This window comes from Taudactylus pleione, unplaced genomic scaffold, assembly GCF_031769625.1.
Source record: "Taudactylus pleione unplaced genomic scaffold, aTauple2 ptg000006l, whole genome shotgun sequence".
NCBI lineage: Eukaryota > Metazoa > Chordata > Amphibia > Anura > Myobatrachidae > Taudactylus > Taudactylus pleione.
Window position 1 is genome coordinate 11,164,693 of NW_028284409.1, and position 27,980 is coordinate 11,192,672.

At 44.0% G+C, this 27,980-nt stretch overlaps 1 protein-coding gene across 1 annotated transcript in view; it reads right to left on the reverse strand.

Moving 5' to 3' along the window:
• The window catches only part of MAP3K5 (mitogen-activated protein kinase kinase kinase 5), a 179,634-nt gene extending 157,235 nt beyond the window's left edge, over positions 1 to 22,399 (reverse strand). Inside the window, exon 1 of the mRNA XM_088452579.1 lies at positions 21,397 to 22,399. Within this exon, the coding sequence (XP_088308705.1) occupies positions 21,397 to 21,805 (409 nt within the window). The 5' untranslated portion in view covers positions 21,806 to 22,399. The remainder of the gene's footprint in view (positions 1 to 21,396) is intronic.
• Positions 22,400 to 27,980: the final 5,581 nt, after the last annotated feature.

The following is a 27,980-nucleotide window of genomic DNA, read 5'->3' on the forward strand; positions in this document are numbered from 1 at the left end:
GCTCGCCTGCAGCCTCAGAAATGCACCTGCCCACGATCCGGGGAGGCCATCCTAGTCCCCCCCCCCACACACACACACATACATGAGGGGGGAGGGGGTAAAGGGATGTGTTAATTGTAATCTGCACTATCACAGCTACAGTTTCACCTGCCTAGGAGGCTGCACTAGCATTTTCCAGGAACTTCCTTACATGACCAGCCCTGTAAGTTTTCTTTGAAGACGCCCTGCTGCTGTTCCGTACCATCTAGGCATGAGGACTGCTAACAAATGTTTTTTTGGTGAACTGCTGGTACCAGTTATTTTTTTTTAAGGCCCGATCCCCTTAGTGCGTCTGCCATGCTTTAATTACTACAATGCGGAGGGGAATTTGGCATGCGACATCTACCCTATGTTTTGCCTGTTCTTAGTCTTTAAATCTCATGAGTTTCCACTGAATATCTGTGTTTCGGGTGCAAGGGGCACTACTATGAAATCCGCTGGAAAGTAGTGGTCCTTGGCTTTGGCAGCAAGGAGGTCAGTGCTGACTTTTGCGAGGGCAGTTTCTGTGGAGAAGAGGAGACAAAAGCCAGACTTAAATGTGTCAAGCAAGGAGTAGGAGGAGAGAAAGGTGGTAAAGTGGTTGTAGACAAGGAGTTTGGAGGCAAATGGAAGGAGAGAGGTGGGATGGTAGTTGGAGAGTGTTGGGATCAAGAATGGGGGAGACAAGGGCATGCTTGAATGCAGAGGGGACAGTGCCTGATGAGGAGGAGAGACTGAAGAGATGGGCAAGATGGAACAGGCAACAGGAGAGAGGTAGTGGAGGCAGGAGGGGACAGGGTCAAGAGGGGAGGTGGAAGTGGGGAGGGAGGACCAAATGAGAGCCATGACTTCATCTCAAGGTACTCGGGAAAAAGAAATTAAATATTTATTGAAGAGTATTGATTTAAATTTTGAGACAATTTATAAAATCATTCCATATAGCAATCTTTAGATTCTAGATAAACCTCTTATTCCGATGGGTTTCAGCAAGCCACTGGTCCCTAGTTCCTTCTGCTTTAGGTTGAGTCTCCCATATCAGTTATTCCAAAAACCGAAATATTCCAAAAAACTGAATATTTTGGTGCATATGTGATGTCACGACGTCACCTGACATCATGACGTCACTAGAATCAGCGGCCAATGACTAGTGGCGTGGGCATGGTCCACACGCCAGGCCACCCCCCCGCATCATCCGCCGGACCCCCAGCAGCAGCCGCCGGACCCCTCGTGACAGCCGCAGCACCCGCCGGACCCCTCGTGACAGCTGCAGCACCCGCCGGACCCTTCCGCCTTACCTGCCGGACCCTTCCGCCTCAGTCGCCGGACCCCTCACGACACCCGCCGGATCCCTGTAGCACCCGCGTGACACCCCCGCCGGACACCTGTATCACCCACCGGACCACCGCAACACATTCCGGACCCACCCGCAGCACACGCCGGGGCCTCCCATGACACCCGCCGGGCCCCCCCCAGGTATTCCGAAAACCGGAATAATCCAAAATCCGAAATGCTCGTGGTCCCAAGCATATCGGATATGGGAGACTCAACCTGTAGATACATATCTTTATAAGCTATCATAAACAAATGTAATTATCATATGACCAATTTATATCACAGAGATGACATCTCAAATGGCATACAGTTTGCTTGTGCAAGAATGTCGATCCTATCCTATTTGAGGTTAAACTAGCCTACATATAAGCAACTAAATTTCTGTCTCCACAGTTGGCGGCCCGTCCCCCCTCAGAGCTCTCAGTGGCTGCTAGACAGACACACATTGCAGCCCTGACCTCCCTCAAAGACATAACCAGCACTGCCTACACTAGGTCCTGTAAGCACCTGGAGTTGGCAGCAACCCTCTTACGATCAACCCCTACCCGCGGCACCCACTACACACACACAGAAACTCGAGGCACTTGCATGACCACACACACTTGCAGCACCCATGGAGAGACATAAGGCCGGAGAGACCCTGATGCATCATAAGGCTGGAGAAACACAGATGGGGCATGAGGCTGAAGAGACACAGAAGTTTTGAGGTTGTAGAGAACATTGAGAGACACAGAAGGGATTAGATTATATGGTGGCCAGAATAGCTAGCAAACCGGCAAATTACAGTTCTAAAACTAGTTACGAGAATATCCTCTAACTGACAGTTATTGACCTATCAGAATAATAAAAATACAGGACTGTGTTTCCTCACATTATTAAGATTACAAGGTTTTTAATGATGCACATACCATACTACTACCCAAACAAAGACGAAGAACTCATGGAGTCAAACTGCCCCATAACACTCTTAAACCAGGACTTTAAACTCCTTGCAAACATAATAGCTACCCGGTTACAAACATTAATACCTTCCCTTCTAACTCACCATCAACTCTGTTTCACCTGTACACACCATTCATACTGGGTCAGCCATCTCTGCTATCCTTGCATCCAAAATTTCTAAAACTACCCAGAATGTTCTACTGAGCCTCGATACGGAGAAGGCTTTTGATAAAATAGCTTGGTCACAGCTCTAACGTGTATTGGAGGAGAGAGCATTTGGCACTCATTTCATTATCAATTATTAACTTTTTCTATACTGACCCCACAACCAAGCTAGTGATTAATCATTAGGCATACCGGTTCATTTGGCCAGAAGCACCAGACAGGGGTGTCCTCTGTCCCGCCTCTTATTCAACTTAGCCCTAGATCCCCTACTGCATATATTGCAATCTATGCAGGGGCGTATTAAGAGAGGAGGGGGCCAGTGTTCATTTCCTGTCCAGGACCCCCTCTCCTCTCCCCGATGACCGGCAGTAGACTGACACATCTGACCGCTGACCAAAGCATCAGTAGACTCTGGGCACTACAGTGTGCCCAGAGTCTACTGCGCATGAGCAGGTGGCCAGGGAAATGGTGCGGCCGCCATTTTCCGGCATTTTGTGCAGGGCTGAGACACCTGACGCAGGACCTCGGAGTGGTAAGTATTTGATAATATGGGTGCAGGGTGTGCGGTGAGGGCCCCCCTGGACCCAGGAGCTCGTGTGCACCGCACACACTTAACCCATTATAGATACGCCCCTGAATCTATGCATAGTTTCAAAGGTGTTTCTACAGGTGCTAAAACTCTGAAAATTGTAGCTTTTGCCGACGATTTGTTGGTGTTCTTTTCTAATCCCCAGGATAGTATGCAAGAGGTATTGTCCAAGATTTCTCAATTTCGGCTCAATTCTGGTTTTACAATCAACATCCAAAAATCACTGGCTATGACCCCCTCTCAAGAAATTTGCCCCCAGTGGACAAGGAATCTTAATTTTAAGAGGGCCCCAGCTAGTATTCCCCATGTAGGAATACAACTACCAAAAAACTTCTCTTTATTATACTCACTTAACGTCACTAAGATAATTGCTAAAATTAGTACAGAGCTAAAAAACTGGTAAAACCTACAACTTTCTTTTCTGGGTCATGCACAGCTCATAAAAATGACAACCCAGGCGCGTCTGAGTTGGGGGGAGGAGCTGCTGGGGGAGCGCCTACCTCCCTTAAACTGCGTTAACCAGCAGAGTACGCTGGCCTCGTGGCAGCAGAAGCATCTGCTGCCGATCCCCGCCGTCAGACGATAAGGCCCCGGTGGTGTAGTGGGGACGCGGACAATCCCGGGCCCAGACTGCAGTGGCTTCTGGTGAGTCTCCGACACCAGAAGCAAGGACTGTCACACGCGATTCCTCATAAGCGAGGTATAGCCTTACCAGACATCTCCGTGCGCCCGGGTTGCAGTCCGGGTCGCAGCATCGCTGCTAGCAAGCTCAGCCGCGGCCCGCTGGAATCACCAGCTCAGTTACTGGTGTTATGGGCTGGTGGAGGTAGATGGAGTCGCAGTGCATGCATCTTAATTTAGAGGCTTAGTACTGCCAACCCTAAAAACATAGAAATAAAACAAAACATAAAAACCTTAGGACTGCCTGAGCAGTCCAGTTACAAACGTCTTGATCCTGCAGCACCAAACGAACAACTGAAATCCTATGACTAGGGGCAGGGTATGTATGGAGGAGGACCCGGGGCATCCTGGGAGCTGAAGCTTTAACTGTTTGGTGCCTTGTCTCCAACCATAATATCCCCATGGTATCCCTGTGGACCCCTATGGACCCTGAAGAAGAAATTATATCTTTCCAAAATCCAATATGCCCTACAGGTCCTGCCCTTAATATTATCTAATAAAGATGAACAAAACCTAAATGCAAACCTTCCAATCGGTTCATATGGAATGGCAATAAACCAAGAATTAGCCTTAAAATCCTACAAAAAAATAGAAAAGAAGGGGGCGAAAACTTTCCTCGCATATCTTTTATAACCAAGCAGCTTTATGTAGGTATATAAAGGACTGGATACACTCTACCAAGCATCACACGAACTCTGAGCTAGAACAGAAGCTTATACCTAATACACATCTAGTAGCTTTTTCACATCTGGCGAAAAAAAGACATCCCTCCTGTAGCATTAGAAAACCCCCCGTTACTCTCCACATATTCTGCCTGGTGTAGAATAAGGAAATCCTGGAAACTCTACCCGTATTTCTCCCTATTTCTTCCATTATGGGGCAACCCAACCATGGTCTTGCCAACTATACTTTCCGTTCATGGTCGAAGACGGGGCTAAAATCAATTAGATGCATAGTAGATACCTCCTCGCGTAAGTTACTGATATTCTTGCAAGCTGTAGATAAATGTAACTTCCTTGAACACCAAAACTTTGCTTTTTTTCAATCTCGTCATTATGTTGACAAAATCCTGCATAGCTTCCAACCGGCTGACTAGTGTAACTTAATAGATTCCGCATTTCTCCACCCTAAACAACCCTCTAGATCAATCTTTTTTTATTCGCTCATCCATTCACCTTTCTTCTCCAGAGAGCATCGTACAGGTATTCTGATCTGGCAGGAGCATTTCCCCCACCTACAATTAACTGACCTATTGGTCAAGCGCTCATATTCACTGAATACCTTAACAGCAACTACATATATAGAAATAATATATAAAATATTCCATATAGAGGCTCTCTCTCCCCGTCACGATCTAACAATAGATGTGTCCAAATCTTCTTCATGCACCAAATGTAGCATTTCTCCTGCTACGTTATTTCACTGTCTCTGGAGCTGTAGTCAAATTAATTTTGGATGCAAATCAAATGCTTTATATCATTTATTACAGATGAATCATTTCTATTGACCACAGATTGGGCAGTTTTGGGTTTCCTTGATCTATTTGCCCGCTTAACTCTGGGTAATCGAAAGATCCTCACTATAATCTCTAACGTAGCCGAAAAGCGTATCCTGCAGCAATGGTTATCTCCCCACCCTTCCTCTCTCAGCTTATTCAAAGAAAAGCTTTTTTTCATTTTTAAAATGGATTGGGTGGAAGCTTCTCTCCATAAAGAACTTCATGTCAAAAAGTTCTTTAGCACTTGGGAGCAATATATACATTCTCAACCAGATGATATTAAAAATCTTATACTTACATGCTTCCAACCCACATAATTGTTGCAGTCACACATAGCATCCGACAACTCCTTACTTTATTCTCAATTCTTTTTTACCTTTTGGCTACATAGATTGTGTCGTTCCAGACTGTAATTGCTCCCTTCCCTCACCCCTTTACATGTTCCCATCTACTACCCTTCCATCCCAGACTTCCCACATTCGCTCTACCACCTTGCTACTTTTTTCTTTCTTTTATTTATATATTGTTCTTTCACAAGTTCAGAACACTATAATTTCATACTTTTGTTCATGTCTCGTTTTACCAAGACACAAAAATGTTCCTGGTTTTATTTTTGTTAACAATTTTTAAAACTATAGTCTTGGAATGGCAACATTTCATGTTTGTATTACTCAAGAAGATATGGCACTGTTTAATGGACTTATGTCTTAGCCACTGGTGTCTTAGCCACTGAAAGAACATTGGACTCCTGCACATGATCCTATATTGCCGATTCATAGTATTTGTGACGATCATCTCTGCAGCAGTATTCTCACTTTAGACTTACTGCGCTACAAAGAGGTGTATACAGTTTTATAATTGTAATGCCATCCTTTGACTCAATAAAAAATATTGGTAAAAAGAAAAAAAAAGAGAAAAAAAAAAAGATTACAAGGTTACAGGCTCATTGTTATTTTACTACTTTCTATGAACCAAGTATGGACATTAATGTCTTAATTTTAAAGATGTGTTACTACAGTATAAGTTTTTATTAACTTTAGCAGCACTGGTGATGGAGATAGATAAACGAATATGCACTAGATATGAGATAGTCAGCCACTCTGACACTTGTCCATAAAGTTATGAAAAAACTGATTGATGATCAGCGGGAAATCATATATGTAGACATCACAAATAATATAGTCCCTGTGCATATACTGTACAAATATAGTTCATTCAGTGTATTACAAATTCTTGTAGCTGACAGAATAATTTTATTTGTAAAAGGCCAAAGATTTGGTCATGAAGTGGAAAACCGCATACTTGTCATGTCATAGAAGAGAAGTAATGTTTCAGGAATTCTGGCTGCAGAACAAATAGCTATTTTCCCATTACTGGAATGGCCAGATGCCTTGAAACTTTCCTTGAAATTCTCTGTTCCATGACAAACACCCTTCCACTAACAGCAAAGAATTCCTAGAATCCAAATATCTCATTCGGCTCCATTACCTTGTACAGACACACAGAACAACTTCTTCTACTTAAGGTACAGCAGCTGGAGCAGCCAGTTCAGAGACAAACACAGTGTAAATTCTGAGTGGAAAATGTTACTCTGTGATATGATCCCAGCTTGCACGCACTACTTATGTTAAAGCAAACAAATAAAAAAGTTATATAGTCTTGCAGCTATTTTTGAGTTCCAGAATGGTTATTGGTTGTTATGGTTTTTACACAAAGCACCCACATTTTATTTAGTGCTGTACAATTTGTAAGTGGCAAACAGACAGCACAGAGTAAAATGCAAAAGAATGAGGACGCTTCTCGGCAATGCTTACATTTCAGTTTTTTCCAGTCATTAACTGACAAGGTTTCAAGCAATAATTCAAAGCAAATTTTATACCAAACTGTATTATAGTGAATAACTGAAGACCTAACATCTATGACAAGCAGAAATACATTCATTCCTCAGTCAGCAAAACACAACCAGAAGCCATAAATAAATGACAGTGATACAATGCACTTGACACTATCTGTGCTGTGCAATACTTCTACCTGACGAGTTGCAATACATATGATTTAATCTGGAGAAAATCATTTTCAGAAGATAAGTACATTTTCTACCGCATTTAATATACTACACCTTCAAGTCACTAATTCCAACTGCCCCAGCTGTCTGGTCAGTAGAAGGCAGGATAGAGGAGAAAGATGGGGTATAGAAAAGATCTCCTCAACCAGAATTAAACAGGAACGAAAGTGACTAAAAATAATCTGCCTGGTTTAACATTGCCTTTCAAATGGTTAAAACAACCAGTGCTTATAGAGGGGAAACCAATTAGCGAAAATGAGCCTCCGAGATATGCAGTTGTGCACATTGCTGCTAATTATGCGCAATCAACATCACTGATTATCTTGTGCAACTCTGTGGGGTGTGAGGAAAAACCTTGGCGATCGCAAAGTGCTTGATGAAATGGTCGGAACTTTAGCACCTCGTAGCCATCGCCTCTAATTTAATACACCCAGAGAGTTTAATTCGGCAGTGAACAATTATGTAATATGTATACATACAAAAAAAAAAAAAAGGATAAGGTTCTACAATGTCTCAAAATTATACACCAGAAACTAGAGAAAAAGCACGTGATCAACACTCTATGCATATTATATAAATATAATGCATGCGTATCTATATAGGTCTTTTTTGCCAAAAATTATTCTAAGTCAAAAGGTGACGCAACTAGGATGCACCAGTAGACTGTGCTGAATAATTTGATATGTGACACTTGTATATCTGTGTGCATCTGAGTCTGTACATGAAGCACAATGGAATTTAGGATGAAAAAAGCTATGGCCGCTACATTGCAGCTCTTCGTATACAGAATCAGAGAGTCAGGTGCACACATATATACAAGTGTCAAATTAACCAGCACAGTCTCCAGGTGCCTCCTAGTCACATCGCATTGCGACAAACACATTTTCAGACGCCCCGCGCTAGCAAAGAGAGGTGTTTATATAAAAAAAAAAAAGTTAGGAGCTCATTCATCAACACTAATGAGCCTGTTACACATGCAGAAATGCTAGTTTTGGCATGTTGTAAGTAACAAGACCATTCATTATTAGGGGTCCGATAGGGCCACCCATTATCCAGTAAACTCCAAAAACTGAAAGTTTGCAGCGTTTGCTAGAGTGAATCAAATGGTTTCTGGAGCCCCATTTCTTCATACAGGAAGGAGGTTCAAGGTTGCAAAAAGGGATCCAAGTGGACCCCACTACCTCCTCCACAGTGAGTGACCTGCGGCCATGTGCATGCGTGACCTCAGGTTACGCATGAGCACAGCGCAGACCAGGAACTGGTAAGTATACTGTGACTGCAGTAGCAGCATAATACCCCTTTCACATCGCAAACTCCGCTCTGACCCGGGATTTTGAACATGGGTCCAACCCAGCTGCGACTCGAGAAGCAACCCCACACATGAATGGTCCCAGGATGCTTCACTGTTGGCATGACACAGGACGAAGACTTTTGGAAGATGGCCTGGTGTCAAGAAGGGCAGCAAAGAAGCCACTTCTCTCTAGGAAAAAGATCAGGGGCAGATTGATATTCTGCAAAAGGTACAGAGATTGGACTGCTGAGGACTGGGGGTAAATTTATTTTCTCTGATCAATCCCCTTTCAGATTGTTTGCGGCATCTGGAAAAACGCTTGTCCGGAGAAGGAAAGGTGAGCGCTACCATCAGTCCTGTGTCATGCCAACAGTAAATCATCCTAAAGACCATTCATGTGTGGGGTTGCTTCTCAGCCAAGGGAGTGGGCTCACTCACAATTTTGCCTAAGAACACAGCCATGAATAAAGAATAGTACCAAAACATCCTCCAACAGCAACTTCTCCCAACAATCCAAGAACGGCTTGGTGATGAACAATGCCTTTTCCAGCATGATGGAGCACCTTGCCATAAGGCAAAAGTGATACATAAGTGGCTTGGGGAACAAAACATAAAAAATTTTTGTCCATGCCCAGGAAACTCCCATTACCTTAATCCCAGTGAGAACTTGTGGTCAATCCTCAAGAGGCAGGTGACCAAACAAAAACTCACAAATTCTGACAAACTCCAAGCATTGATTAGGCAAGAATGGGCATCCATCAGTCAGTATGTGGCCCAGAAGTTGATTGACAGCATGCCAGGGCTAATTGCAGGGATCTTAAAAAAGAAGGGTCAACACTGCAAATATTGACTCTTTGCATAAACTTAATGTAATTGTCAATAAAAGCCTATGACACTTATGAAATGCTTGTAATTTTACTTCAGTATACCATAGTAACATCTGACAAAAAGGTCTAAAAACACTGAAGCAGCAAACTCTTGTCAAAACCAATACTTCTGTCATTCTCAAAACTTTTGTCCACGGCTGTACATGAATGTCTTAAAAACATTACTATATATCACATTGATGTGATGCAATATAGTGAATTTTTTGGTAGAAAGTTCATGTTTTACATAAATAGAGCCCAGTGTAGTGAAACACAAAGCTTCACAGCCCAGCACTAGTGAAAAAAAAATATAGTTGTTATAGTCTTCTTTAATCTATCTACATGATGAAATTAACCAATAATTCTACAATGTGTGAACTTGTCAACAATTTATTCAACATGGATCCTAGAGGACAGGATTTCATTAGCTATGATGGGAAATCATGTCAGATCAACGGATGATCCCAATTGCAGCTTAAGTGGTGCCATTGTCCACACCTGCAGATTACCTGACTATACGATCTTGTTTTCAGACGATTGCAAGGAACAACCTGTGTACATCTCATGTAATTGTGTTATCACATTACATCTGTGTGTGCGCGCACACCTTGCAGCTTCTTATAAGTAAAAGATGATAGTAATAAAGAAATCTAATAAAAATAATAGAATTGGTGGATTAAAGTGAAAGCGCCTGATCATTTCATAGTATTGTGGGCCTTATTCAGACCCGCTCGCAAGAGAGTCAATGTTCCCCCAACTGCGCATGTGCCGCCTCCGGCGTGCGCATGCGCGAGACCCATCCAGCAACGGCTGCTCCATCGCTACAGGTCTCACTACAAGACGGGGCAGCTGTCTATGTTTATTGACAGCTCGCCCAGTTTTGTAGGCGGGGAGGGGGGTGGCTGCACAAACGCAGGCGTTCCCTTAGGAACAACTGGCGTTTGTGGGCGGCCCTACTGACATCACTAATGATGTCAGTAGTGGACTTCCTACTCTATTAGAGCAGGGAGTTCACTTGGGCTTGCGAGAGCAGAGACCCTACCCACAGGGTCTCCGTGCAAGCTCGATGGTCGTGATAATCGCGACGGGCTCCAGGCCACTCGCAAAAGCTGTGGGTGTTAACCCACAGCTTAGCGAGAGGCCTGATGAAAAAAAATAAAAGTACGCCCATCAGACCTGCGAGCTGCCTCCGGCAGCGAGCGGGTCTGAATCAGGCCCCTTGTCCAAAGCTGACCGTTGCTATTTTACGGAACAAAGCAGCTCTCCATAAAATAAAGAACATGGTAGGTGATTTTTAAAACTTTATTTTATTTATTAACCTTAACTTATAAAGAGTCAAGAGAAATTCCATTGCGCTTTACAACTGGGAGCAAAATAGCAATAAAATAAGAAAGGGTAATAACTGAGAATAGAGACAAGTAGTATAGATTGTAAGCTTATGACCAGGGCCTCTTACCTCTTTGTCCATTACTTCCCAGTCTTCTTTTTATTACTATTTGTTGCCAATTGTAAAGCCCAATGGAATTTGCTGGCACTACATAAGTAAATGAAGAAGTAAAATAAAAATGTTATACTAACTTATGGCATGAATGACTACCGCATTTAACTTCAGTTCCCTGTGTAAGAAAATACAGTTTGTGTTTATTTGACCTGTAAGATATATGACTTAAATGGTAGAAGTGCAGCGCTCTGGGTCTGAACTTAAATGTCCCTAGCAGCTCCACATATAGGAGGTATCCCAACCTCGTATTAGTAAACGTATTAGAAAAAAAAATAATAATAATTTTGTGGGAACTCTGGGGCATTCATATAAATGTATATATCCTTAAGATGGCTATCAAATTGACTATCCTTGTTTAAAACATATGTTCTAAAAGTACATAGTCCAGACTTTAATCTGTAGGCAGGGTGTTCTTAGATAAAAGGAGTTTATAAACATCCCAACAGTGGTGTGTTAAGACTATCTCTCCATGTAATCCGTAATTTGTAGTTTATAGTTTTAAGTCACAATGTAGGCTGTAGGATGGGTGTTCTTATACAATAAATGATGTCTGTGGCAAGACCTCTTCCCCCTTCTCTCCACCTCAAATATAATATATAGCACAGTATCAGAAACTTGAGAAACACTATTGTGCAGGATAGGGTAAGAAAGCGTATACTCACCCAATCTTGCTGTATACTTCCTGCTGGTTCCCCTCAGTCCCAATGCTTGTAGAGGCGGTGTGAAAGCAATCAATATATACTATAAAGTGGTGTGGTAATTGATAGTGGACAATGTGGATAATGCAACACTATTGTATTCCTTAGGTTTAGTAACAGAGACTTCAAAAGTCATGTATTTTAAAAGCAAATACATACATACTATATAAGTTCACGGTAAATGTCCAGGATTGAATATAGTTCAATTTGTATATGTTGTAGGGGGCGTGGCCCAACGCGTTTCATCCAAGGTAGGTCTTTTTGAAAAAGTCCTACCTAGGATGAAGCAAGATTGGGTGAGTATACACTTTCTTACCCTATCCTGCACAATAGTGTTTCTCAAGTTCCTGATACTGTGCTATATATTATATTTGAGGTGGAGAGGAGGAGGAAGAGGTTTTGCCACAGACATTTATTGTATAAGAACACCCATTCTACAGCCTACATTGTGACGCACAACTATAAACTACAAATTACGGATTACAAGGAGAGAATGTCTTAACACACCACTGTTGGGATATTTATAAAAGCCTTTTATCTAAGAACACCCTCCCTACAGATAAAAGTCTGGACTATGTACTTTTAGAACATATACTGTAACATATGATATAAGATGCAGTCTAACACTATCACATGCTGGGCCGATAGGATGCCTTCAAACCAGGACTTGCACTGTCAGGTTCGATGGGGGTGATTATCAGGTTAAAATGGGTAAAGAAGAGTGACCACCGTGCTTGAGGACTTAGTCGCAGAGCATTTTGCTGGAACTACAGATTTTTGTGTTCAGTGAATATGGTCACAGGATATAGCTCACTCCTCAAAAGCTAATTTAACCGCCAGAAGTTCTTAGTCTCCGATTCCATTGTTTTTTCTGGTGCTGAGAAGTTTTTAGAAAAGGACCCACAAAAGGTGAAATTTCCTTGAATCCTGTTTTGGAGAAAGGACTCCTACAACCCTGTAAAAGGAAGCATTTACCCCAGGAAAAATTGTTTTGTAGTGTTCGTCTGGTTCAAGACATTGGCAGAAGTTAAAGGCTTGAATTGCCTTAGAAGGCCAAGTAGTATCATTTGCTCCCTTATGGGTATGAGTGGTGATGGGTGCTACCACAGAGTATCCTTGTTTGTAATTGTTTGTAATAGTTGCGAAGCCAAGAAACTGCTAGGTAGCTTTTAGACCTGTTGGTTGAGGCCAATCCAAAATGGCTTTCACCTTCTCTGGATCCATCTGAAGACCCTGAGCCAGTGGCGGAACTAGTGGCGGTGCAGCAGATGCCTTGCACCGGGGCTTGCTGTGGTGCAGGGGCCCATAGCCGCCTGCATCCGACAGCGCCAAAGCACCCGTCGCCAGCATCAGTGGAAGACTGCCGGGACTTGAGTCCAGATCTGGACCCTGGTTGAACAGGGGGGATCCGCCGAGGCCCACCTGCTCCTATCGTCACTCCCTCCAGCGGCGCGGCAACTCACGCAGTGTCCAAAACAAACTTTATTGATCATAGTGGCGGCGACAGGGGCTGTACGCAGAGGAAGGTGATGGGGGCTGGGGACGGTGAAAGGTGACGTCTGGTGATGTCTATGCGTCCCAGATTTCAGGCTGTAATTGCCTGCAAAGGATTTGCAACAAAGTATTAAAAAGTGAAAGTTAGATTTAGGATTGTTTAGTTTGTCCCATTACTTTTGGCCCCTTAAAAAGTGGGAGGAACATATAGAAACCGTTGTAATTTCTACACCGTTCACCTGATTTGGATGTAATTGCCCTCAAATTAAATCTGAAAGTCTGCAGTTAAAGCACATCTTGTTTGTTTCATTTCAAAGCCATTGTGGTGGTGAATAGAAGCCAAAATATGAAAATTCTGTCAATGTCCCAATATTTATGGACCTGACTATTAGGAGTTATATTAAAGTGCTAATAAAACACAATGTACTCTACTGAGTAATCAAAACGTAAGAATATTTATAAAAAACTGCTTACATCATAACTAATGCTGGGAACACACTAGATGCATCGGAATGATAAATCGTTCAAATCGTCCAGTGTATGCACACTATGGGCCTGATTCATCACAGATCGCAACATCTTAAGCAGATCTATTGATGGTGCGTACTGCGCATGCACAGCAGTGCGTGTATGCGAGTTAGGATTGCGATTGCTCTGTGATCACTCATGCAGCAAGAAAGCCATCGCAGAGTGATTGGTGGGAGGTCAGCGTTTGAGGGTGGTGACGTGGGAGTGGTCTTAAAAACGCATGTTGCTCAATCTGAAGATATGACTGAGGTCCCATGCATTTGGAAGTGGCAGGGGAACGACATATCGTGCGTCGTTCACCAAATCATGTGGAGTGTACGGTCCGCATGATATGTCTGTCACATCTGCAGTCGAATGGGTACACAGGTCAACTAGTGTGTACCCAGCTTAAATCTGATGTGGTAATTGAAAAGGTGTGTGTCAAGTATTAAAGTAGTAACACTGATCACACATTTCCAATAATACACCGTACTGCTGCATAGGATATTGGACCTCATTCAGACCCGGACTCAAGTGCTGAGCGCTCGCAACCGGGTCGATGTTTTGGTCCTGCACACGCGCAGCGGCCGCACTGTGCGTGCGCAAACCCCAGAGCGAGAGAGAAAACTCTCTCACTCCGGAGCTCACTACTTACGGGCCGGCTATCGATGTTGATCGACAGCTCGGCCCGTTTTGTAGGCGGGGCGGGGGGGTGGTTTCACAAACTGAGGCGTTCCTTAAGGAACGCCTACCGTTTTGTGGGCAGCCGCACTGACATCAGCAGTGATGTCAGTGGGGAGTTTCCTGCTCGATTAGAGCAGGAAGCTCCCTGGGGCTTGCGGTTGCCGAGACCCAACCTTAGGGTCTCGTCGCAAGCCCCGATGGTCGCGACCATCACCCTGGTCGGTCGCTAAGCATCAGGGGAACCCACAGCTTAGCTAGCGACCAGGATGCCGCACTTAATAATAGAAGCGGCCACCCTCATTCAGAACGAGCGCTCGCTTCTTGTGAGCGCCTCTGAATGAAGGCCATAGTCCTTGGCTTTGAAGCCACATAATCTGGGGGGATAAATCCCTTTTAGGAGTGTTCTCCAGAGATGATAATGCTCCAGTTGAAGGCTTAGGGCAAAATTTACTAAGCGGCGGGTTCTAAACCCCGGCGGTTTAGCGGCGGGTTCTAAATTCCGGCGGCTGTTTCTAAATGACACCAAAACCGCTGCCTAGTAATTTTAGCCCTATCCCTGTTCTATTCTATTCTAAAATGTGTTTTGATGGCGGTTTTCAAGCATTTTCTTTAGTAAATCTTCAGATAGCAAAACCGCCGCCAAATCGCCGGGGTTTAGAACCCGCCGCTTAGTAAATTTTGCCCTTAGTGTCCAGGGGGTCGTTTTACTAAGCCTTAGATGGAGATAAAGTGAACAGATATAAAGTACCAGCCAATCAGCTCCTAACGATCATGTCACGGGAGATGGTATTTTATTTCCATTCACTTTATCTCCATCCAAGGCTTAATAAATAGACCTCCATGTACCTTATAGTAGTAAACGCGGCTGTAACAGTATGAATATGCAACACAGCAATAGCTGACCCACACCCCAAAACTACATGCAGTGTAGAGAAACAGGTTACAGTGTAGAGAAATGTATTAGAACATAGGTTGCGATGCTGCAACGTCTTACTGCTGCTCTGCTGTGTTACTGTGCTTGTGACACTTCTTCCCCGCCTGCTACTTCAACGCTGCGGTAAGCCTAATTACACACTGGTGCGCTACTGTGCACCTGTGAGATTTCTCTCACGACTTTCACTTCCATACTGCGGAGAGCTCGATTACAGTCCACATGCATTTAATAGTATAAGGTACCTGGACACAGAGCAGTTAACTGGAGCATTATCTCTAAAAGACACTCCTCCAAATTCAATGACTTCAAACCCAAGGAGAATTTCCTATGTGTTAATCAGAGCATTATTGGAATTGTTTGAGTGTTACTGTTTTAATATTTGCAGCACATCAGACTTACTTCTATGATGTAAGCAGTGGTTTCTGAACATTCCTAAGTGTATTGAAATGTCCATGTTTAATAATTTGTCTGTTAATGATCGCTCAATAGATTAAAACTGTGTTTTACTGGTACCTTAATCTGACTCCTAATATTATATCCGGTTTAATATTCAGTATAGCACAATCTTTCTCTATTGGGTTCCTTTCTTTTCGGTATTGAGAGCAACACAGAAGCTCTCTAAGAGACTGCAGCTTATTGTTCTGGAAGACTGCAGGAGCACTGCCGAGGGCAAATGACATATGATATTCAAAGTGCCCATCTTTGGTGTTGAAAGATGCCTTCCACTTGTCTTCTGCCTCAATACGTATTCAACTGTATGCTCCATGGAGATCCAGATTGATAAAAATCTGAGCCCCTTTTAAATGGGCAAATAGTTCAGATATGAGAGGAAGGGGATACCTATTCTTGTGATAGTAATGGCATTAAGGGGGTCATTCAGGACCTGCAGGAGAGGAGGACTTGCAGATAAACCCTTGTTCAAGGTTTTCTTTGATGTATTCAAACATGGCCCGAGTTTCTGGTATTGACAATGGATACACCCATCCTCTGGAAGGAGTCAATCCAGGTACTAATTAAATAGGAAAAACCCAAGTTCTATTGGAAATAAGTTTTTTTTAGCTCATTGTTTGCTGAATATATCTGTAAAAGACTGGTATTAAGATGGTACAGATGGCTCAAAACGGGCCTTCTGTACCAAATATGAGACCTAGGGTAAGGAGTGATCTGCAGGTATTGTGAATGACAAGAATTTGACCAAACATCCAATCAACTTGCAAAGAGTGGCTTTGCAGCCAGGGAAGGCCTAGAATAATAGGGTTAATAGCTTGGGCAGTGACCAGGATGCTCATCTCTTCTAGAAAGAGACCCTACTTGTATAACCATCTGAGTAGTTTTGAGGGAGACATGGCCATTTTACAGCTTATTTCAATCATGGCCCACAAGATACAAGGGCAGAACAAAAGGTTTGGTGCAAAGCCCAAATTCTGAGACCAAAGAAGCACTAATGTAATTCTCAGCTGCTCTGGAGTCCAGAAATGCAGAAATTTCTAGAAGTTTTTCTTGAATTTTGTGTGATAAATGGGTAGAGAAGACTTTCAAGGAAGGAGAACACATAACCTAGAAAGCCCCTCCTTTACCACATCTATGGTCTGGCGTCTCCAGGTTTGTTGGGACAGTTGGCGATCATCTGTCCAAGGATTTTCACAGTAGAGGTAAAAGGTTATATTTTCTTATTCTTGCAGAGACAAATTTGAACGTCCAATTAGCATTGGTTCTTCTACAGAGAGATGTTGCCCAACTGGCTTCTGGAAACGGGATGCCAACCTGACAGCCATACGATGATTAGACCTTGTTAAAGAGCTTGTTCCCTGAATTGGATATCAACTTTATTACAGAGCAAGATCAGGTTGTCTAGGAAAGAAGGCCAATTCATTACTAACGCGTTCATTAAGGCCCTACCAAAAATTAGACAGCATAGCTTTATTGTCCTGTGATAGCTTAATGACCAAGATGCGGCGCAGTGTCCCATCAAAGAGGTCCTCTGACAAAGCCTTTATTTTGCAGCAGGATTTAAAGTGGCAAAAGAAAATCCTGTGAGGGAGCAAAGGATATCATATTTTGTAGTTGCTCTCACTTGCAACAAATTGTTGATCCTGCTCTTTTAGACTTCTTTAAGTTGATTTCAAGGAGAGGAGAGTGAGGATTCAGTACATTAAAATAGAGCTAAACTCACCCCCTGCATGACACCTCCACTAGGAAGTGCGTGACACACCCCTCTGACGGCAAGCTGCGGCACAGACTATCCATCTCTAGATTGCCTGGGTGCACACCCTAATGAAATGTGCTGCACACGCCTATGCTGGCAGAGATATTGAAATTTAGACTAAAAATCAAATCCTGGATAAATTATGCCAAATTGTAATGGGCGCATTCAATTAGCACCGCAAGAAGCAAGTGTTCAATAATTTCTCCAACAACTCGCTGGGGCCAATATCACAGATTTTTGCTCGTACCCCATAGAGATGTGTCCACATACATCTATCCTACATGTGCTACAAGTTGCGCCACACAACGCGGGAGCTCAGTGTGCCTCGGTAGCACCAAGCGTCTTTTGTGAGACTTTTTACCTTCACATAAGACTTATTCACACAGTGATGTGCATAGGAAGCACACGTAGCTTCTGCTGATTAAAATGATATGCAGCATGCCTAGGTTCTCTGTGCATCTGCGGTGTATCTGCATGCAAAATGCTACGTTACAGTGTCGGTGGCTGTAACACTATAACGTAGCGTTTCGCATGCAGATACACCCACAGATGCACAGAGAACATAGGCATACTGCATATCATTTTAATCAGCAGAAGCTGATTGTGCTAGCTAGTCTCATCACTTTGTGAATAAGACGCATTCGAAAGTAATAAGGTGCACAAAAAGATGCTCGGCGCTACCCACGACATGGTGCGATTAGAAGGGCTGTTTAATGCGCAAGGAGGCTAGGTGTATGAGGACACATCTGTACTGTAATACTCAGATGAGCTAAGCTGAAGATCATGACCCCGGGAATTGAATATGTGCCAAATAGTTCCTGTAAAAATGGAAACAGTGCCTGCCTTTATATGGGTATCAAACGGTTTGCTCCATTTTGCCATTTTTCCCTAAGGTCATAATCTCCATTTCTGTGTTTATATAGAGAAAAAGAAAAAAAGTTATCATAGAGCTCTTTTGAGTATGTGGTAATATTTCTGTATAGTTATCCAATAAATTATTAGCGTATGTCAATCTAAAGGTGCGTACACACTGGGCGATTAAAGTGGACGACTGAATAATAACTAGGGATGTGCAGGCTCGGATAGGTTTGAGTTTGCACGTGGAGTTCGGATTTTTCCCTCCAAAAAAACGGAACTCAGAAAGAGGCAAAACGTCATCTTGCATGGACGAACATCATCATTCCTGGACTTTGTCCAGGAATGATGATGTTCGTCCATGCAAGATGACGTTTTGCCTCTTTCTGAGTTCCGTTTTTTTGGAGGGAAAAATCCGAACTCCACGTGCAAACTCGAACCTATCCGAGCCTGCACATCCCTAACAATAACGATATCATTTTCGTACAGTCGTTCACTTTATCGTCCATTTTTTCACCTAAACGATGAACGGTAACAACGAACGACCAACAATGCGCGTTCCCGCAGGTCGTTTGTCTTTATCGTTCATCTGTCAAACATGCAGGCCATCCTAACGATATTGTCAGGTTGCTGCATGTTGGAGAATGGGGGAGAGAGACGCCCACTACCACTTTCGCACATCCGCAAGACCTGGCAATCCTGCGTATACATCAGTAACATCAAATAACATCAGAGCCTCACGCAGAATTACAGCAGGTCTGATCTGAGTCAGAATCCTGTCACTCACTCTGCGATGGCTTGGTATCTGCGTAAGTGGTCGCAATGCAAACCCACGCATGCGCACTGCAATGCATGCGCAGTACGCACCATCACCCGATCTGCGTATGCTGTTGCGATCCGTGGTGAATCAGGCCCATAAACAACATGAGATGAAATCACATAGATCAGTGGTTCCCAAACGGGGTTCCGTGGAGCACATGCAGGGGTGGCCCGGGTTAATGGTCCAAAGCCAAATCAAATTATTTATGGTCACTTGATTGGCAGTTAGTAGCACTGGTTTTACCCATCAGAAAATACGTGGACTAATAGAAGTGCAACCCTATCTACCACCACATAACTAAACCGGAGGATGACAGGTAAGCACAATTTACTTAAATTAATAAGTTTAGAATTACGCAATAAGAACTTTTGGCCTAGGGGTACAGTGAAAAAGATGCTGATACTCTAAGGCGCAGTGCTTCAAGAACATTTGGGAACCACGGACATAGATAAATAATGTGTATAAGTTAAACATAATAGTTTTGTAACTAATTATTTTCCCAATTTACATAAAAATCACTTGGATACAGTGGGCAATGCAGAGAAACAACCATCATTATCTGTTTTTGTTACTGTGTTGATTTACTAGTAGTATTAATGGTACTAATATTTGGATTCAAACATTTTGCATTGAGGTCACTAATATTCGATATAAGGGTACACACTATACTATGGTTGCTCCGTTCTGTCGCAGACGATATACTGCATAGTATGTATCCAGGTTTACTTACACCATCATCTCCACCCCCATTGTATTCTTTTTACTATCAGTAGCTCTGAATCGGTCAGCTGTGCCCATCAACTTGGGTACTGAATCAGTCAGTGCTGATTTTTTTTAATAACCATCATGTACCTATAAATATTATACTATGTCCATATAGTGTTTTTATATACACTTTATGTCTTGCAATGCTTGTTTTGCACTATTGTATGCACTTTGTGTAGAGCTGCAGGCCCCTTGTGGCACCCTATAAATAAATAATAATAATAGTGATGGTGGAGGGGGGGGGGCTTCAGGCTATTAATATACTGGATGTTCTAAGACATATCTATCATGTTGCAATATCTGAGGAGGGAAGATGTGCTAGCATGCTTTATTGATTTGTCCCTGGAGGTTTTTAAATAATGAACTGAACTGTACAGTACAATTCTCTAATTTGGTATAAAAGTTGTGATACTGTGATAATCAGTCTCCATCTTTGTTATATGAACATTATAAATTATATACTGTAAATAAAAGATAAGCATTTCATGGTGTATTGCGGAGCACAATTTCTAAACAGTCAGCACAGCAGTAACATCATTGCTTACATTTCCCTGCAGTTAGGGCTCCATTTAACAACAAGACATTAGAACTCGCTAAAGGGGGTACCGGTAAGTCCTCCTTTTAATATTTATCAAACAGTGGTAAACTAAGATTACCGCTGTTTGTCAGTATAGACAGCGAGAGCAATACAGTCCCCATTGACGGCAATGGGGACCAAGCAACAGCTTTTATAGTTTCAGCGAAGCCTTCTAAGCTCTGCTGTGTCCCCGCCGTGTGAAAGTGTCATGAGCAGACTGGCAGTCGCGCATGTGCATGACACAACGCCTATCACTGATAGCAATAGGCTGTCAGCAACAGAGCAGAGAATGCAGCAGAGGTATGCGTTCGGCATCCTGGCAGCCTGGATATCTGATGCTCTTATTACCGGCGACGAAACACCGACGCCGGTCAGAATCCCGGCACCCACATCCTGACAGCCGGGATGCCGAAGGTAAGTATCAGGGTGGTTAGGCGCTAAGTAGGGGGGGCGTTAGGGTTAGCCGCCAAAGAAGGAGGGTTAGGGCGACCAACAATTGTCGGTATGCTAGCCCTCTCGGGATACCGGTGTCAAGATTCTAACAGCCGGGATCCCTAGCGCTGGCATCTCATACCGATTCCGTAGCAAAGAAGAGCACGGGGGAACGTCGCTGGACCTCGCCGTAGGAGTAGATAATTTTGAATACCTAGGCATATTTGTTAGGGTCTAAACGATATATGCCGCTGGTAACATATCGCTGATAAATGGGGCCATTAGAATATTGCCAACTTTTTACAGTTTAGTTTTACAGAGAAGGCACTTGTTTTGTTCCAAAGAACCACGAAAAAGGCCAAAGATTACATGTTGCATATTGTAGCTACTGAAGCGCAATAACACTAACATAGTCACTAACCATTATGCAAGAGGCAGTATATAAAATGAATACATTCATTCACTATTGGACTCACCCGCATTATAGAAACGATCGAGCACAGTAGTCTCCCCGAAGTCCAGCTTTCCGAATTGCAGAGTCTCCAGTGTTGCCCCCTGGCTCTCGCACGCCTCCTCTAGGCTATGAAGGGCAGCGTTCTCACAGGCCTGCAGCTCCGAGGTGCCCTCATTGATCACATAGGCCACTGTGGTACTGCGGCTGGCATTACCTGCGGTGCAAGCTGGAGTTAACCCTTTGACACATCTGACTGCAGCACCACCACTATGCATATAGTCCTCATGCCAGAAGCTGCCAGCTGCAGGGAGCCTGCCCCCGTCACCGCTACAGGCTGCTGCTTGGTGCCTGTGCCCAGCTTTGTCTTCATACATGCAGCATTGGGACTGCTCGGGCACAGAGAAAGTAATCCCTTCGCTGCTGTCGCTCATGTCTCCTCTATACTGTAGCAGCGAGTGTGAGCAGGGAGAGTCCACTCCTCGGGCTCAGCAACGGAGAGGGCTAGCGCATATAGCAGCAAGCAATATAGTAAAATAGGAAATCCAAGTTACTTCCACTACACAGCTGTCAGAGCCATTTCATGTGCGGCTCACAGACCCCACGTCCTCGGGTGACATGTAAGGTAACCTGTGCAGCCCTGTGTATGTAGCCCACTTGTGGGTTCTCCCAACAGCCACAGCTCAGATCTTCCTGCAGACACTTCTGCAACTCCAATGTCTATCACATGCCCATAGCTCTTCTCGCCAACAGCGATCACACTCCTAATAGCCCAAACACGTTGTGAAGTTATATCAAATAAAACGCCCAGAGATCCTGCAAGCTCTGACTGCTTCGCCCCGTGGTTACAGCCTTCAGTACACTGTAGTTATAGTAGAATGATTTCAGTCACCCGCCTGCTGCCCCCGGCGTGTTTGCAGCTATGCAGTTGCTAGATGAGGGATTTGAAAGTCTCTCCCTCACCCCCCTGATGGCCGCTGGTAACACAGACTGCCCCAGGGGCGGGACAACCCGCTTCCTTGCTAAAAAAAAGCTTTGTAAGAATTTGTTACACAGTCACAAGCCCAAGGAAGGAACTTGTACAGCACAGCCCCTCACTCCTCCCATCACCACACCTTCACTGGGGCCTCACCAAATTCTCCTGTCTGATACTTTCCCTGCATCTGCTAGCAAAAATCATAATAAAACTTTTTTTTTTATATATGTATAGTAATATCTTAATTTGACAAAGATAGTTTTAAATGCAATACAGTATGTAATGTGTTTTCTTTTTCACAATATTACTATTACTTGTTCTTGTTTATTCAATTCCAGTGTTTATTGCCACTGCAAACACATTAAATGAAGTGAAATAAAAAAAAGTCAAGCAAGAAATGTAATGGTAACATATACTAAAAACAATTTAATCTAAACATCAGAGATGTAAAAAAAAAAAAAAAGTTCTTAAACCAGCTTTTTCTACTTTTTATTTTACAGTTGTATGGAAATCATATTTTCCAACATTAGAATGTTCTTTCCCTATCACATTAGCTTTATTGGACATTTTTACATTGTCATTTTATACAGATTATATATTACTCTATGTACGGGACCATTGTTAACTATGAAGTATTACATTATAGTTTATTGTTAAATATTAAACTGCGTAAATATTGACTTTTTACCATATCAGTATTTTCTGTATATAGGAGACAATGAAAACAGAAAGTTATGATGATATTACAATTACATGCACTATGACAAAACAGAAATACATAAGACTGTTTTAGCTTTTCAAACCAGTGTGTTCTCAACCATTTCTCTTGTTGGAACAAATCTGCTGTAGTTCTCACTAGCTCAGTAATTCTAAATAATTCCCCAGCCTGTAACAGAGAAAGACTTTATGTACATGATTTGTTTATGTTGTATATACAACTAGAAATAGCTGCTCTGCATTAGCTAGATTATATCACTCTGCTGCCCTCAGTGGCTGCAGCTTGTAAGTGTGAGCATCAAATACTGTACATTTATTTATTATTATTACCAGTTATTTATATAGCGCAAACATATTCCACGGCGCTTTACAGAGAGTATTTTACCATTCACATCTGTCCCTGGCCCAGTGGAGCTTACAATCTATATTCCTTACCACATGCTCACACGCATACACACTACAGTACATTTTTTGGGGAGCCAATTAACCAACCAGTATATTTTTGGAGTGTGGGAGGAAACCGGAGTACCTGGAGGAAACCCACGCAAGCACAGGGAGAATATACAAACTCCACACAGTTAAGGCCATAGTGGGAATCGAACCCATGACCTCAGTGCTGTGAGGCAGTAGCGCTAACCATTACACCATCTGTGCTACCCTGTACATATTTCAGGACTTTAATTTTTATCAGAAAACCAAATTAATACGGCAAGCACATACAAAGTGTAATGAGAGGGACTAGTGATGCTTTTATTTTAGCTGTCAAATGCAAAAAAAATCCCCAAACCTTGATTTTCATAAAGAGTTAATCTGATTTTTAGGATAAAAACTGCAAATGTTCTAGACAGGGGCATAGCTAGACCTATGGGGGCCCCTTAGCATAATTAGGAGCTGGTGTTTATGTGCAGATGATGAAGTTGCTCCTGTGAGGTGTTTCATACTTGCCGACATTCTGGCTGCCCCGTCCAGGAGGGGGCAACCAGGTTAGCACAGCGGGGCAGGCCTCGCGACAGATGGGTACAAAGGGTACTCCAGTCCTGGGCCCAAAGGTTTAGTGGGGCCCCGAGTTTCCAAATGGCGATAGTGCCGCCAGCCCTGAGCATGCCCCAGGATGTGACGTCGCCGGCGGGGATCTGCTGGTGGCGGGTGATGGGAGTGTCTCCTGCTTAGTGTTTTCGGACCTGCTGCTGCTGTGGAGAGTGCAGATGGCTGGCCCTTGCGGTGATAGAGAACGCAGCGGGGAAGGGGGGGCATGGATCGGCATAGGGGGAAAGTGGCAGAGTCATGATGTAGCAATGGGGGCAGGGAGGGGGCGTGAGCACTCAATTGCGTCATCATGGCCCTGTCCCTGCTACACAATGCAGAGATTACCAGCATTGTGAAGCAGGGGCAGGGCCACAATGACACGATTCAGTGCAAATCGCGTCATCCCTCTCTCCCCCCTTACTCCCTACCCCCCAAGTCAAACTAAATTTTTTCACTGCCAGTCCAATTGTCAGTTGGAAAGAGTCAACCAAGACCTAGAGTCCTCTCAGGACAACTGGGCTGAACTGCTTCCTTGGGTGGAATTTTGTCACAACAATCAATACCATTCTTCATCTGGTTCCATGGCCTTTTATGCCACCTATGGTCTTCACAGGGGTGGATCTAGACTCTTGCTTTAGGGAGGGCGGTGTGTATATATATATATATATATATATATACATATATATATATATATATATATATATATATATATATATAACAGTGTGATGTCCGGCTCTCCCTGTATGATCAAAATATAGCAATGTGTGCTCGCACAAAAGAGAGTCAGATACATACATAGAAAAGATGCAGCACTCCTGACGACTTGTAAATAAGTACACTTATATCACGGCATGTATAAATCAGCAACGTTTCAGTGCTCTTTTATTTAGCACTTTCGTCAGGCTAAGCCTCTATAGTTACTTCAACGTTTCAATCAAGAAGATTTTCCTGACGAAAATCTTTTTGATTAAAACGTCTAAGTAAATATAGAGGTTTATATAACCCAGCTCTAAAGTGACTTATTGGGGAGTGCTGCCGCTATTTTTGCATCTATATTCCCTACTTTTGCGGATGGCACCCCACATTTATATATGGAGTGCCGAGCTCATGCTGCGATTGTCACAATTCGGCCTGTCAGGCTGCCAGGATCGCGACTCTTACCTCGCTGGGCGCTCTGGCACGTTCCCTCCGGTGGTCGAGCAGGGTCCTGGAGAGCGGCGCTGGGCACAGAGTGTCCCCACAGACTAAGGGGGCTCATCTGGAGAGAGATGTGAGCAGGTGAAACTGACAGTGCATTGCACTGGAGACTACTGGGCGCGGCCATGTTGGATCTTGGTCAGGTGTCAGGTGGGAAGCCAATCAGCGGTCCTGGGAGTGTTTTGCAGCCAATCCTGCACTACCTGAGGGTACTAAAGGGCTGTCAAGAGGTCCTTTAGTTGCCAGTGCAACGTTTATCACAGCATAGCTGTGAGCTAGTTCCTGTGCTCCCTTGCTCCATACTTGCTGCAGTTCCAGAGTGTCTCAGTGTTACCACTTCTCAGCTCTGTACCTCGCCTGTTCTGCATACCAGCTTGCCACCTGTACCCACTACCCGCTGCAGACCAACTGACCCCGGTCGCTGAGTATAGTCCGCATTCCTTCAGCGACACCTCGCCCTCCGTGTACCCACTCACCTCATGAGTCATACTCCGTTAAGACCAGCTGCCTTCCAGTATCAACAAACAAGCCTCCATTCCGCATCCGACTCCACTCCGGGTCTAAGCCCACGCCATACTGTGACAGCGATTACACATTATATATATATATATATATATATATATATACATATATATATATAAATATATATATAATGCAAAAGTTCGGCACTCAGGTGAAGCTGCAAAAGACGGGGTGCCTTCCTAAATGGTCAATACAAATTACAATGTTCCTCCTGTGTGAGGTATGAAGACCCCCCCCAGGAGCAGAACAAAACAGAGAGGCACTCCCTTTAAGAGTAGAAAAAAATTATTTACTTATGACATATTGAAATTCAGTACAGAGGCATGTCGACGTTTCAAAGTCCGCAGACCTTTTCGTCAGGACTGTACAACTGTACAGTCCTGACTGAGTTTATATATATATATATATATATATATATATATATATATTAAGAAGGGAATAGGATGGCACTCAATAGACTTCCTCATAGGTTTAAAATGTTCCTTTAATCCTACGTTTTGTACGTTTTGGAGTCTCCCCCTTCGTCAGGGACAAGTACTGTTGTTCCTGATGAAGGGGGAGACCCCAAAACACAGTATTAAAGGACCGTTTTAAATCTATGAAGAAGTCTATTGAGTTCCGTCCTATTCCCTTCTTTCTACATAGAGTGTATTACACTCAGGAAAGGCACCATAGCAAGTATTCTCTCTGTATATGGGAGTGCCAGGCTTTCTGTGTGCATATATATATATATATATATATATATATATACACAGTTCCGTAGTTGCAGGCACTCCTGTTCACAAATATCTGGCCGTGGTGCTCACAATGGGAGACGAATAGAGAAGCAGGGCAGTGTTCTGATGACGAGTTGTTATTAAACTCGAAACGTTGATGTATTGACGCCTGCATTATGGTTCTTTGGCCCTCATTCAGAGCCGTACGCTCTGAGCAGAGCGCACGCTCTGAATGAGGGCCAGGCTCCATGAAAATGGAGCGTCCTCCTGGACGCTCGTATAGCTGTGGGTCACCACCCACAGGCTATACGAGCGTGCATTGTGATGGCCGCGATGGTCGTGACCATCGCGACCATCGAAATTGCGAGCCGGAGCCTGCGGTTGAGGTTTTCAACCGCAAGCTCCGGAGTGATTTTGGCTCTATCAGAGCCAAAATCACTCCCACTGACATCACTAGTGATGTCAGTGGGCCGGCTTTTGACGGGAGGCGTTCCCGTGGGAACGCCCCCGTCAGGGAGGCACGCCCCCGGCACGCCCACCAAAGGGGGCGTGCTGTCAATCAACATTGACAGCACGCCCCCTTTGATCGGACACAACGAGCGAAGGACTTTCCTTCGCTCGTCGCGTCTGGCGCATGCGCACGACGGAGCTCCCTCCGTCGTGCGCATGCTCAGTCCATAACATCGACCCACTTGCGAGCGGACAGCCGCTCGCGAGTGGGTCTGAATCAGGCCCTTTGTCAAGTCCGGAGAGTGACACTGCCCTGCTTCTCTCTCTCTCTCTCTCTCTATATATATATCTCCATGATGACACCACCCCCGTGCTCCACCAGTCACTGGGATGCTTGCTCGCCTCCTTGGACCATCTCAGCCACTCCTCCCACATATACCCCGGCAGCCTACCTGTCCCTGTCACTATGGCCGTGGAGAGCCGCCCGGGCCTAGGGGGCATGGCCTAATCACGGGAGGTGTGGCCACGCCCCTTTAAGGGAAAAAAACACATTTTTGCAGAGTGATGCGGCATGTGATGTCCCCGGGCTCCAGCTGTCAAAGGAAGACCTATCCCTTCTGTTATTGTTGCCAGGTCCCGTATCCGGAGCTGTACTGCTGCAGCATCAGTTCTCTGTACACGGTGGCTGTGTTATGGGGGGCGATCGCGCTGATCGCCCAACCCCTGGATCCACCACTGGGTCTTCATCCTCGAATTCCTGAGTTTCAGCCTCTTCTTGCCTCACAGGTTCCAGCTTCTTACCGCACCTTGCAGCATTTCCCTAAGATATGGAAAGAGATCCGCTCCTCTCTTGTGAAGGCTTCTGAGTGGTACCAGAAGTTTGCTGACAGGAAGAGGTAAGCAGTTCCCAGTCTCAAGGAAGGTGATTGAGTTTGGCTCTCTACACGAAATCTGTGATTAAGAGTGCCTTCTATGGTATGTGCGCCCCGCTACATTAGGCCATTC